The 13,871-nt window shown below is 40.6% G+C and overlaps 1 protein-coding gene and 1 long non-coding RNA gene across 3 annotated transcripts; both read right to left on the reverse strand.

Annotated features, from left to right (window-relative positions):
- Positions 1–4,070: 4,070 nt before the first annotated feature.
- Positions 4,071–6,625, reverse strand: LOC120292758. Its single transcript, XR_005550360.1, has 2 exons — positions 4,816–6,625; positions 4,071–4,682 (listed from the first exon to the last, which is right to left on the reverse strand). It is a non-coding gene; the product is annotated as an uncharacterized LOC120292758 (long non-coding RNA).
- Positions 6,626–8,285: 1,660 nt separating this feature from the next.
- Positions 8,286–11,734, reverse strand: LOC104441463 (rho GDP-dissociation inhibitor 1). 2 transcript variants are annotated; one of them, XM_018872120.2, is made up of 4 exons: positions 10,021–11,734; positions 9,290–9,507; positions 9,071–9,195; positions 8,286–8,575 (listed from the first exon to the last, which is right to left on the reverse strand). In XM_018872120.2, exons 1-4 carry the CDS (start codon positions 10,023–10,025, stop codon positions 8,501–8,503), a joined length of 423 nt encoding a protein of 140 aa, XP_018727665.1. In that variant the 5' UTR covers positions 10,026–11,734; the 3' UTR covers positions 8,286–8,500. The 2 variants fall into 2 exon arrangements, with proteins under 2 accessions (XP_018727665.1, XP_018727667.1); XM_018872122.2 differs by having other exon boundaries at positions 8,286–8,727; positions 10,021–11,733.
- Positions 11,735–13,871: the final 2,137 nt, after the last annotated feature.

The raw sequence follows: 13,871 nt of genomic DNA on the forward strand, positions 1-13,871 counted from the left end.
AATTGGAAAACTGCAGCACGTACTTCTTCCATAGTTACTTCCACCACTAGATAATCGTTTATTTCATTTCCGATTAGCAAAGGGCATTGATTTAAGACAGGGTCATAGTTGCGAGGTCCTTCCGAGGTGTATAGTGCCTTGAAAAAAGATGTGGTGAGGTGCTGGAGTTGCTGTTTACCTCTAACCCACTGATTTTCTTCATTTTTCAGCATCTGAATTCTATTTTTTTGTCTCCGTTGGATGGTTGCTGCATGAAAGTACTTTGTATTTTTGACTCCCCAACGAAGCCAATTAATTCTAGATTTCAAGCCCCAAAACATTTCCTCCCTACGCCACAGACTTTCCAGCTCTTCTTTTATCCTTTTAATTCTGATTGTATCTTGATAATTCCGGTGGCTGTTTGTGATGGATTGAAGCTCCTTCTTCAAAGCTGTAATGCGAGTGTTATTATTGGGGAATTTCCGTTTGCTCCATTCTTTCAATGCTTGGCTGGTAGAAAATAGTTTTTCTTTCAGTCCTCTTTGAATGCAAGAGTTCCATGCATGTTTTACTATTTCCCTGCAATCATTATCTTCAATCCAGTAAGTTTCGAAGTTAAAGTCTTTTCTTTTCTTTACATTTTCAGGGGTGCTAACCACAAGGAGGGGGCTGTGATCGGAACCCACAGCCGGAAGAGCAAAAGCTTCAGCCTCCGGAAACCTAACCCGCCAATCCATTGAGCAGAAGACCCTGTCCAATTTCTCCTGAATCCTATCAGCACCTTCTCTGTTGTTTGACCAGGTAAACTCACATCCTTTACAATCAATTTCCATTAAAGAACAATCATGGATGCAATCTTGGAAGGCCTGCATTCTATAACTCTCAGCTGTCCTGCTGCCCCTTTTCTCCCAATAATAAAGTATCTCATTAAAATCTCCCATACACATCCATGGGAGTGTATTAGAAGAAGTCATCTGTCTTAATTTCTCCCATAGCTGAAGTCTGTCCCCATATCTGTTTGGAGCATGCACACAAGTAAGCGCGTTTTGTCCGACTCTCATAATCAAAACATATCAAGTTTATGAGTTCTTGAGAACCGAACTCCACTTCCACCTCCACTTGCTCATCCCATAATACCGCCATCCCCCCCGCAATGCCTTGCGGTTCCTCCACAAAACTTTTTTGGAACTTTAATTTTCTCTTAAGAGGAGCTACCACTTTTTCTTTGTTTTTTGTTTCCATTAACAAGATAAGATTGGGCCGTTCTTGAGCCACCATGGCTCTTAAATTCTGAACTGTCGGTGGTGTGCCCAACCCCGACAGTTCCAAAGCAAATAACTCTCATTTGTGAACCGGTGGCTTGTTTAGGCTAGCCACCGAAGCCTTTCCCCTGGTTTCTTTTGAAAAACTGATGGGAGTCTCTTGTAAATTTGTTTCATCCAGATCGGCTATATCAACTATTGAAGGGTAATAAGGAGTATACCTCTTCAACTTCTTGGCTGGTGAGGTTTTCACAATCCTGCTTTCCTTTTTTACACCTGTTTTTTTATGCCAGGAAGATGAAATAACAGCTTGCTGGTTTTGCTGTTCAGGTTCATTGATGTTGATGATGCCCTTTCCTTTCTCCCGTTTCTGCTCCCTTTGGTATTCAGGTAAATTAATATCCATTGGTGCCCTGTTTTGTGGTTGTGTTTGATCTACATAAGTTCCTTCTTGTGTCTCTCCGGTAAATATGACAATTTGGGTATCCTGAGAGGATATATCACTACTCTCTTGTAGTTCCCCCTTTTCTTCAGCCACTTGTTCATTATAAAATAGTTCCCAAAAAGGGCTGTGCACTTTCACCTCTGATTTTAGCCAATTGCCGAACTTATTGTTCTGTCTATCTTCAATTCTGTCTGCATGATATGGTATTTCTTCACAATTAGTAGTGAAATGTCCAATTCTACCACAGGAATAGCAGAATCTAGGTAGCCTTTCATACTTGAAATCCAACCAACTTTCTCCTCGCCCAGATTAAATAATATGCCTGGTTTTAAAGGTTTCTCCAGGTCTATTTCAATTCTGGCTCTCCCCACTTTCTGGCAGGCCACCCCTTTTGTCTCCACTTTTACTTCCTTTACATCTCCCATTTGTCGGGCAATCAGATGCACTATCGCTTCACTGCACCATTCCATTGGGAGGCCATGAATTTGCAGCCAGAATTCATAACTTGTAAAATTGTAACAGTGTGCAGGTTTGTTTGGCTCCCATGGTCTAAGGACTAGTAAATTGCTCGAGAAGGACCAGGGGCTGTTTGCTAATACTCTGTTCTTGTCCCTTTCAGATTCAAAGGTAAAGGATAAGACATCAGATTCACGTTGTGCAAAATTCAGAGAATCCACCTTCCAGACTCGCGTCATAGTTGAAAGAAAAGCTTGGTAATTGATATTTCCTCCCGAGTACAGCTTTCCAAACACCGTTCACTTGCATTCATCTAAAGTTTCCTCTGAAATGACTCTTTCTCTAGGCGGGGCATCCACTTCAGTTTTCAGATTCCCAAGCCTCTTACATAGTAAAGCTAGTCGACCATCTCTTTCCCCCGGATCATCCATTTGAAAACCCTTGTTAGCCTCGATTCAGAGAATGACCAGAAACCCAGAAGACCAAATCAGACGTTACCCATCTACGAACAGCCTTTCATTACCGAAATGATACCCCTCAAGACCATTCAGCGGAAATTTAAAATAGAGATAAATCTTCCCATTATTGACTACGGAAAAAACCCCAAGGAAGTAAAACTTCAGATCCATCGTGCAAGAAGTGCAAAGAGGGAAAGTGCGGCATCTTCAGCAATCCTTAGAGCCTAAAGACCAAGTCAAGAGGAAAGCGAGCAAAGGAAGCGACGTCGACTCACTTTATCAGTGTCCAGCGAGGAGACGTCGAGCGAGCCACGGATGAAAGCGAGCCAAGGAGAAGACGAAGACAATATTCTCGCAGAAGCCACATGATACTAGGATTTACGATTTTCTTTTTTCCAGACAGAATCAACGAAGAAGGGGTTTAGGGTTTATGGGCAGCTACCATGAACGGTTGTCGTGCCCTTGCATCAGTGAAGTTCCAGCGACAGACAGTATGCTTCATTACTTGCAAACGCCTGAGTTAATAGTATGCAATAAGATTCACGAACTGCTGACACTTGTCGCAAGTTTAAACAATCTACTAGTGTTGTCTATAACGTTGCAAGTAGTCTTAGTTCTCTCAAATTTGACTAGCTTGGTTCAGTTCAACCTATCTAATGGTTCTAATTGGAGAGAAGGAAGCAAAATTCACCGGTTAGTAGGGTGGATTGGGAGTTTATCCAGACTGAATGAGCTGAGCTTGAATCTTTTCAATGTGCCTTCTCCTACTGAGTAGGCTTCCTTAGTTAAAGATCTTCATTTGTCAAGGTTGGACCTGCGAAAACTTGTGCAACTTCGTCCAACTCTGTTAAATTTAAGCCTTGACAACTTCAATTCAACTGTGTCACTCTTATCCAAATTAAAAAATATGTGAAGTTTAGAGCTCCCACGGTCTCAAGTGCAAGAAGAATACTCAACAGCCTTCAACTTCAAAATTTAACAGAGTTGGTTCTAAAAAGCTGTCAGTCCCTTGAGATATTCGTACTATCAAAAATGAGGAAGCCCAAAACCGGTCCGAGTAGAATATTGCTTAGAGCTAGTTGAGATCCAACTTGCTGAGCTGTATGACTCATTGGAAGCATTTTCTAGCATATAGTGTGAGTCCTTGGGAATGGTCAGCTTACACGGGTGGAGTGTGCAAATGAGTCGATTATTTGTGGAGGGACTCTAATTTTTCTGTCGTGAGTACTAAATAAGCTTAAAAGTTTTTACTTAGGGGTTGCCCGAAGATACTCAAATTCAAGTACTGGGTACATTGGAAAAGGGGAAGGGTCGGACATCTCGGATTATAATTAGGCGGAAAGTGTTCGTGGTTTTTCAAACTTAAAGGAGCTCAAGTGTTCATACATTCGTGATTGCAATGGGCTGCAGGTTGTTGAGGACCTTGACAAGCTAGAGTTTTTGAATCAGATAAGCATTCATCGCTGCGGATAAGTAAAAACATAGATCGATTTATCACGAACAGAATTTCCAAATGATAGCAACATAGATATCTTCGACTGCTGGAAATTAGCTGAGGCTACAATTCGATGTCTCCATCCAGTCTTGCGAGCATTATAAGGTGAGTTGAACCTTCTCCTTTCTTTCTTTGTTTTTTCTTCTCACCTTTTTTCTTGATGGATAGCAACGATCACCTCATTCTATCCCAGTTTGCTTACTCCCGTCTCTATATCACTTATACATAGCAAACATTTGATGTACTAAAATATGATCTGGTGTTGCCTTTCTACGTAGTTTATATGAGGCTTATATACACATATAGTCTATCTCCATCTAATAACTTATTCTAATATAGTGAACTGGAAAGAGAGATTTGGTATCTTATGGAATCTAAATGAAATGATTCAGAAGGCCATAGAAAAAAGTGAACTCAACTTTTGAGCACGGACGGATCGGTTGTTCAGAACCCCGGTCTAGCGTGAGGTGGGGGGCATCTTGCGTGATCTCCTCAGCTCTTGGGTTTCCGGCTTTTACGGGTTTTGGGGAACCATGGCGACCCCGATTGCGGAATTGTGCGCTCTCAGAGAGGGTCTGAGACTTGCTCTGCAATGTCATATATTCACAATGAACTTGATGCAAGAAATCCTTCGTGACAGGTTTCTTAATAAAACAACTTGTAAAATTAGAATCCGTAACCGCTCCTTTTGGAATGAAGGGCTAACTTCAGGAGCTTTACCCAATACCAGACGGAGCGCAGATTTCAAGAGGCAAATCCCTGTGCTGATTTCATGGCAAAGAAGGGCCGCTTGCAATAGGATAATCTTAAGATCTTTGGGGAACCTCCATTAGACATTTTGAAGCTACTGGAGTTTGACTGTAGGTGCTGCTGTGTCCACGGAGCCGTTACAATTTGCGTAGTACCTTAGTTTCTGCATTTTACGACCACTGGGTCCTCAACCGCTGGTGGAGAATGAAGAAAAGAAGAAGAGAATGATAAAGATCATCTTGTTTTGCCTGAAACAGAGATGGGAATGACAGCAGAAAACAAAATTGATGCCGAAATTCGCATTAAGGAACGAGAGAGGCCTCATTTCAAATTTTATCTACCCTTTTCTTCCATCAAATTTAGGCACAGAATGTCTACTTGATAACATACCCAACTCCCTGATTAATCAGAATCATGAAATTTCACATCAAGACATTCTACAAATTCCAAGACATCACAGCTCGACCGACATCCTTAAGAAACTCGCCTGCAGCTGCATACTCTTCCAACGCCTTCTTGACGACACCATCCCTCAGGAGCTGTGGAAAAAACAGCCAAGATGCGGTCACCATCACGAATGTGACCGTCATCAGACCCGTCAAAACCCTCTGCAACCGCCACTTCGCGCCACACTTCCTTTTCACCACCACCTCGATCACCAAACATGCTCCATGGAGCACGAAAAACCACATCACCTCCCAAGTAGGCTTCACGCGCCCCATGTAGAAAAACATCAGCTCGTGCATGAGCCCAGAAACCAGGAAGGAGGCCATCACTGCTGGCAGCGCCGCCCACTTGCGCCCGATTGCCGCCGACGCGGCATAGTGGAGTGGTTCATATATGGTCAATCGCAGGATGTTGGTGACCATGAGGTTCCACCGCTTCCCCAGAAGTCTTGAAGTGAAGACGAGAGGTACGGCTCACCGAACTGCGGCTCCAGCTCCATCCCAAAGGCTGCTCGAGCTGTGGCTTGTATGGATGATAAGATCAGATCAAGGGCAAGGTATAGGTGGCAGCAGTAGATTAACAAGATCAGGGTTGGATGGAAAAGGTCGCCATAGTCGTATACACGTAATAGCATCACAAAAAGCAAAGCTTTTTGTGGGGTAGTTCAGCAGCAAGATAGTTTTGGGTCTAATGTTTTCAGGATTTCGAGGAAGTGGGTTTTCTTTATGATGGCCATTTTGAGGTAAGCGTGTGTGATCTTTGGTGTTCTGTGTCCTCTGCGGTGATTTCTTAAGGGGCGTCTGTTGGATCTTGATGGGTAAGCAAGCAATGGCCAAGAAGCGTGGAAGAGAGATTGGAGGATCTGAAGATAAAGGCCCTTTGCCAAAGGCAAAGAGGAAGAGCTTGGAGTTGCCAAGTCATGAAATGATGAAGCTAGTTTGGCCTATAAGATTCACAGCTGATAGATTGAGAGGAAGATAAAGAAAGAGAGCCGCGACGGGAAGAATCGGTAAGAGCCTTCTAGTGCCTTTTGGGATGATCCTGCCCACTGAGTAGCAATAGCACAGAGATATCAATGCTGTGATGCATACCTTGAAGAAGTTGTAAATCTCTCCTTCCATGCTCCTCTGTCTCTCTGTCTCTCTGTCTCTCCCTGTTCCTTGATTTTCAGCTACACTGTCTTTGGATCTCTTCGCTAGAGTTTTGCGCGAGTTTGATGGTCAGAATATTGACAAGAAAAGGTCAGTTGTATCTTCAATAAGCAAAGAGTCAGAAAGCTGCTTGCCTGCTTCTTTTTATTTATTGTTTCTCACCTTAGTAATGCTAAAATGGACCTCTCTCTTTTTTAGTGAAGGAATAAAAAATGGTCGGTACTTTATTCATTTTATTGCCGCGTGAGATGAACCAGCAAATTTTTATGTCGAGTCAACGAAACCTGAAGCATGTTATGTGCGGCTGCTTTTGTAATATATGTAATATAGCCAAGGATACACAGAAGAATGGTCAAACGAACAATCTTCTTTCCCTTGATAGTTTTCAGAAAAAAAAAATGGTGTTGCTATTACTGAAATCTTAGGTCAGACATGAAAGACTAAGTTTGTAAGGTTTTCTGTGCAATTTGAGATCAGGCATGAAAGACTAAGGTTGGGTAAAGGTTGTAAGGTTTTTCTGTGCGACGGAAGAATAATCCACTCTGATTCTGAACTGAGCGCTCGCAGATCTTGGGCTGTTTTTATAGACAGACAAGATTCAAGGACAGAATCAACCGACACAGCCCTTGCACATTGCAGTTGTATAAATATGATGACATGATTTGACTCTTTACCTCTAAAACTTGCCAAGGCCTATGTATTAGCAGACCAAAAGAATGGAATTGTCATTACTGTAAAGGCAGGCATGGCCATTGGCCATTCCCTCTTTTTATTTCTTCTAGAAAGATTATTATTTTCAGGGTGTACCGTCATTTCGTCGCTCCCCCATACTTCACCTCAGAAACATATTTGACATTTAACATTCATTTCTTGGATTCTCATATACTCATCTGTGTCACAAACAAACACAGATATTTAGATACTCATTCCCATCCATCCTGGATCGTTTCATCATACGATTCATACAGGTCTCCTCTCCTCATCACATACAGGTCTTCTCTCCTCATCACAAACCATCTCCTTTCCAAGAGTTAAAAGCTATTTCAGAATCCCAGAATGCAGCAAACAGGATCCAAACTAACAAACACAGACCAGCACAAATAATTAAACGGCAACTAAAATAAAGGGGGTGGGAGAAAGGGAGACAAAAGCAGCATCACCAACAAATTTGAGCAAATACAAGTAGCAAGTAGGCCTTTACCCACTTCCTTGCGCACAGAATCTGATAAAAGATACCACAAGATATAGATGACAAAAACATACATTGCTCTTGACAACTAGTTCTTATGATCACAGTGCTCATTGAGAGAGAGACAGAAAATGCTCAGATGCATCACTTCCAAATTACTCATAAGGAACAGCAGCTTCTTTCTTTAAACCTATTTTCTTCATGCCAATAAAATTTCGAACAAATATCTTGTCTCAATTGTCTAGATGACCATCCTGTAAAAAACTAAAGATAAGTTACCCAGCCATGGTAATACATCAGATACATCAACCAGCGAAACAAGTGAGACCAGGGCCATGTTTGACAGAGTTGGGAGAGCGCTTCATGAAGTTGAACTCCAGTTTTTCGGATGTCAAAGTGTAGTTGATCTCAAGGTAACAGTTGTTGTCATCATCGGCAAACTAGAGATCAAAAACAAAAGCAGAAGGGAAATTGGTAAAAACAATAACACACGGAAATCATTGGTGAGAAGATAATTACAGCGAACTTTTCTATCTAGCAATCAAGTTGTTGAAAGATATAAACCCGAACAAATCATCAATGTTGGAGCTAATAACCAACTAATTTTTCTTTCCAACAGATCGATCTTGGCGACAAATACGAATGCAAGGCTGTTTTTTTTTTTTTTTTGGTAAAAGTACGAATTGTATTCATTTTGCCAAAATAATACAAGGAAGGATAACCGGCACCAAACAGGAGACAAACACTCAGGAAGACAGTCGTCAAAGAGAGTGTAAGGGTGCCATGGGATCCCAAGGAAAGAAAGAACTACCAAAAGAACAAGACAAGAAAGAAAAAACTAACAAACAAACACTAGAAAGAACCTCCATTAATCAAAGATAGATGGATGTAGATCCCAGCTCCGTAGTAGCCTTCTATTCTTGTGGTTGTCCGGAATGCAAGGCTGTTGTCAACCAGTGATTCAGAAAACGCAGGTTTTAAATGTTGAAGGCCAATGTCATGCCTCCTTTTGATGACTAGATATGTAAACAAACCAAGTTGACTACTTGTTGCACAATTCTTCAAGCTCCATTTACCTATATACATTTAAATTCCCTTTTCCCAGACATGAAGTTTGAATTAGAAGAAATGCCTCACAATAATCTATCGATCATGATCTATGAAAATGCATGCAAGGCAACTTAGCAATCAAGATACAGGAAGGAGCTGCACAAGTTGACTATTGAAATTTGGAATTGCACGTGGTAAACTGACAAGCTGTCATCCACACAAGTGAATTATAGTCTCGGAAATTTCAGATTTTAAAGAAGTCTAAGATGCTCCATCACTTAAGAATTTAGCAACGATAATCTAAGACTCTCCATCATCTTTTTAACATAACTCATTTACCATTGCTGATGCATTATATCGAGGGAAAAGTAGAAGTAACTGAGCTAACCTTACTTCTGGCTGAATACGATCCTCTAGCAGATATGCCAGATGGTGTCGTCTCTTCAGGCATTTCATGCGTGTAGGGTTCCTGCTGTGGACTGAAAGTTCCGATGATCTCCTTTGAGCTGTCCACTGCAAAATTAGACAATGCAAGGTGAGAAGAAAACAGAGCTTAATTTACAAACCATGAAAGTACAAGGTTGAGAAAAGAGGGGCGTGGCGCTACCTTTAACACCAGTTTTCCATACTGTGTTGCTGTATTTGAGACCCGACACGATGTTGTCGCTGACCTGGAAGGTGAACTTTAGCCTATAACGGCTGCCTTCTTTCAAAGTAAACCACAAGCCTTTGGGCTTTCCATTCTCAGGAATTGGCAGTAGTATATCAGGTCTACCAGGAGAAATTATTGCAGGCTCACAATCTTGACATCCGGTTCCAGTGTTTCTACATTGCAAAGGAATGATGAAAAGAAAATGATCAGTGAAAATGGAATTCAGATCATCATTAGAAAAAAGGAGTTTTCAATCAATTACTCAATCCAGTCATCATTCAAGCTCCAGATCAATCAGAAATATGCAGTTCCGAAGCCAGCATTCAATTTGCTAAGGACATCAAGAGACTGTTAACAGGGCATTCATCTCAAACTTGATTTCATTTTCTGAAACAACGCTTGGAAAAATATAACAATCTCAGTGATGGCATCGATAGCGAATTGGAACTAGAGGGAAATTTGTGCATTTACTTAAAATTACGAAAAACAGAAAGCCAAAACACTAGGCTCTGCACTCCAACAACCAAGCTCGCTTTGAAAGCTACTTTAAAAGAGATTTTCTTTTTCGTTCTTTTCGGTCAGCTCTCATGTGCATACTTTGTCTGCTTTCTCAATCAAAGACAGATCTCTCACATTGAGACTAAAAGATTCATAAGATAAACTTCCTTATAGACTGATCACCTTACCTCATACAGAAACCAGATTTTAGATCTCGCCCTTTCTTGAGGCAAAATTGATTTGAATTGAGTGAACAATGGAGTATTTGCTGGTTCAGGACAGGAAATGATCAAACAGCTCAGAGTAAAATTTACAAAGTTGCCAGCACTTGTCTACTGGTTAGTTGTTCATCCGGAGCTATGTCATTAATATACAGCATAGTGTACCGACCAATGAGTGTAGATTGGCATCCCATTGAGCTTTCAAAGAAGTGACGAAAATCGCTTGAAACTTGGAATAACGCCACTAAAGCAAATTATGGAACTTCATTTAGTGATTAGCAGATCAAATATGATAAACTTGCCACATAGTTTTACTTGCTCCGAATAAGCAAGAAAACCAAGAGAAAACAAAAAATAACAACCACGCAAATATCATAGAGTTAACAGACATCACTGAACAGCAACAAAAGATTTTATTTGGGAAATTAGAACATGTACCACTCAACCATTCCATCAGCTTGCCATCCTGATAAATCAATATAAAGTATGTTGTGAATGCAGCACAAAAATAACAAAGGAGAGAACTAGGGACAAGAATGACAAGCCTTCATGCAGAAAGTTAAATCTGCACAAAAATTTTCAAAAGAAACATGCTGAGCGAAGATGGTTTCTCAATTTGTAAAATTGTGCTATACAACTTAAATAGTCCAATTTGTAGACGGAGGGCTCACAGAGTTTCATCTAACAAATAGATGCATTAACATTGTTAAATCCAATCCAAGTAGCTGCATTGAGGCCTCCAACAGACAATATGAAATGAATCTAGGATGCTGCACTCTTTCCTGAGACCTTAAGATGCGGAACTCACTTCACAAATGGAACCCCCAAAGGACAGTTGGCTCATATTCCTCATAATCTTGCTCGAAGAATTGTCTCAGCAAAAGCTCTTCATAAGGTGACCGTGCTGCAAAGAAGTGCCAAACTTGTGTTGCGAACGCAAACATCAATACGGGATTGCATGGTATTATCTGAGTCCCGATCGACCAAATGAAGAATGCTCAATATCCAGGATGACGGATGAACCAATAGATTCCATTAGCTATAAGCTTGTGATGATCCTCATGATGAATTTTGATCAAATGGGTGAACGCCTCGCCATCAGTTCTAATTGCCAACTTCCTAATGATTCCCCAACTACAATCACGGCAAAGCCCAGATTGCTGATCCACCAGCATTCTTCCAAAGCTGGAAAATTACTCCACCAGAGAAAACAACATTGCAACAAGATAATTCCGGCGAGAGGAGCTGGCTTTTTGACTGTGATCGGAACAGACATTCTGGTATGGGAAGAGAGCCTCAGTGCCATTGGTGTGATGTTCCGCGACATGTCCATAGGCGACGTGTTGTTTCAACAAGCTAAAATAGCTTTTCCCTTTAAGGGACTGAGCCGATATGAATGACATTGACCTCGATTGAAAGTGAGTGAAGCTTGTAGACGAGACAACGGACTTGAAGCTCGTGGACGACTTAAAGATTGTGGACGATGAATCGAGCAAAGAAGAGCCGATGGTGAACGGTGAACGGCGGACTGAAGCCCATGAGGAGTGGGCGAGGAGTAATGAGGATTAGGCGAGCGGCAAAGACCCAAGCGGCATGGCCGAGGATCAGGCGAGTGGGAAGTCCGGGAGTGGGGTGACCAAGGATCAGGCGAGAGCAACCGGGGAGAGGAAGGAAGAAAATGTGAAAAATAGAAAATCATTTGGGGATTTTTTTCAAATTTTTATCCAATCGCAAATTTTGATTAAATTACCCTTGTTTAAATCGCCGGAAATGCCCTCCGATGAACCTAGGCCCTTAGTTGATACCGTCATAACCACTTTAAACCCTTTTTAAAAATATAATCCATTTTAGACTCTCTTTCAAGAAAATGACCCCACTTAAAATCTTTAATTGAAAATTTTCCTCAAAAATATGATTCAAAGTTGAGCTTATAAAGTAAATAAGATTCAAGTACACTTTATAAAAGCTTTTTCCCATTTTGTACATAAATTTGATATAAAATTATTAACATGACAATCTAGTCATTGTCAATCATCTTACAAAGCACACCAACGATCTAAAGTAGATAAATTTGCTTAAAAGATGTCGTTTTGAGTAGTTGTATGAATTTTCTAGTTTTTCTTACTCTCTTTTCCCTCGTTCTACTTAACCTTTTTTTCCCTTCCTTTTCTACTCTTCTGATTGTCAAATCATTGACGAGGAGGATGTCATTAAGATGACGTTTTACAACAATGATCTTAGGCAGTTAAGGAGGATGCACTGGAAACGAGAAACCGGTTTTTTTTCTTCTTATAGAAGTCCCAGCATTAGGTAGGCTCAGTCCATTTTACAATTTTTTAAAATTCCTTGCTTAGATCTAGCTCCTTCGACAAGGAGGCGATTGTCTCTGTCAAGGGACTTCCAGGTTCGGTAGATATACCTGGAACATATTGCGAATTCAGACCTTTTTCTCTCTTTATTTGTCGATAATCTTCTATGCCATGTGAAATTTTCCTTTTCATTTCTGGTTACCGTTTGTCGTCTTCTTTTCTGAAAGAGGAAGGGAACTTCACGCCATCACCATGCCCGCACCACGGTGGCCGTTGGCCAGGCTGAGCGGCCATGGACGACAACCATCGACAATAATAAATTCAACTTAACTTCTAGACAGCTTTGTAACGATTGAGGGAAATTGAAAAACAATCAAACAAACATAAATTAAATTTGGTCTCAGTTATTTTAAAATCCACTACTCCACGTAAGTTTATTTCATTTTCTGCTTGTGTTTTCTCATTTTCTTTCGTTTTTCCCCTTTTCTTTCCTTCTTTCATATATGAGGAAGTTCCATATTTTGCAGAAGTCTACGGGAATTCTAAGAATAGGTATTTCATTAAAAAGAAAGCTAAAAGGATGCAAAGTAGCTATAATGGGTATACCAATTATAAATTACACCTCTAAGTGTTCACAAAGAGTCATTCACACACTTTGTCTCTCACATAAACAAATGCGTTCCCTTTAAGTATAATCGGTATATCAATCTGCTAACTCTTTGGATCAACACTCAATTGACCGCAACGCACAAGTGAAGACCTCAAGAATGCTCAATATGCTTTCAGTTTATCTTATTTCAAGCACTCGATGACAAGCAACATTGTTCTCATAGTTTGTCCTTATAGGCATCCAAAAAGCAAATGTTACAGCTGGATACACAGGCCATTAAGTTCGTCCCTGTTCAAGTAAAAAACCTCGTGGAAGAAGACCAAACCTTGGTAGAATTTGCCAACCAACTTTTGGTTTTGGCCACATCTTTTGTCGCACAACAAATCAGATGACTAATGTTAAGTTATCAAAAGCAATAACTATGAAAACCTTAAATTGAATATGAGCCTTTGAGAAGACACTTCTTGATTGTTGAGGTCCCATTAGTTATCTGATGATTCTGTAGTTAGGCAGCCGCAATCAAATAACATCACTCCTAGGAAACAAACAAAAAAAAGATGAGACTGTCACAGTATGATGAAATTGTATCATGAATGAAAGTTACGACTGGATCGTTATTTTGCAATTTACCCTGTTGAAATGAGATTCCATCATGATAGCCAAGGTGAACTAATCAAGTTGGGTCATTGAGGTGGTTGCAGATAAGTTTAAGATAAACATAAGTCTATTGACTGAACAATCAATTGGGATTAGTGATTGAGTTGTAATAGTAAGAGAATCATTAGACGTTGACTTTGACGGTGAGCATCTCTTTCAGATTCATGGCACGGGAGTATTGATAAAAGAGCTCTTGCCCAAGGTCGTCTTCATCAACTTTCTACCCAATTTGAGAAGTGTTG

Source organism: Eucalyptus grandis, chromosome 4, assembly GCF_016545825.1.
Source record: "Eucalyptus grandis isolate ANBG69807.140 chromosome 4, ASM1654582v1, whole genome shotgun sequence".
NCBI lineage: Eukaryota > Viridiplantae > Streptophyta > Magnoliopsida > Myrtales > Myrtaceae > Eucalyptus > Eucalyptus grandis.

What these genes read in the sequence shown, in the direction of transcription:
- LOC104441463 (XM_018872120.2), bottom strand. An exon ending in ATGGAAAACTGGTGTTAAAG is followed by an intron (nt 9,196 to 9,289) that starts GTAGCGCCACGC and finishes CTAATTTTGCAG; the next exon opens with TGGACAGCTCAAAGGAGATC. An exon ending in CGTATTCAGCCAGAAGTAAG is followed by an intron (nt 8,576 to 9,070) that starts GTTAGCTCAGTT and finishes GGTTGACAACAG; the next exon opens with CCTTGCATTCCGGACAACCA.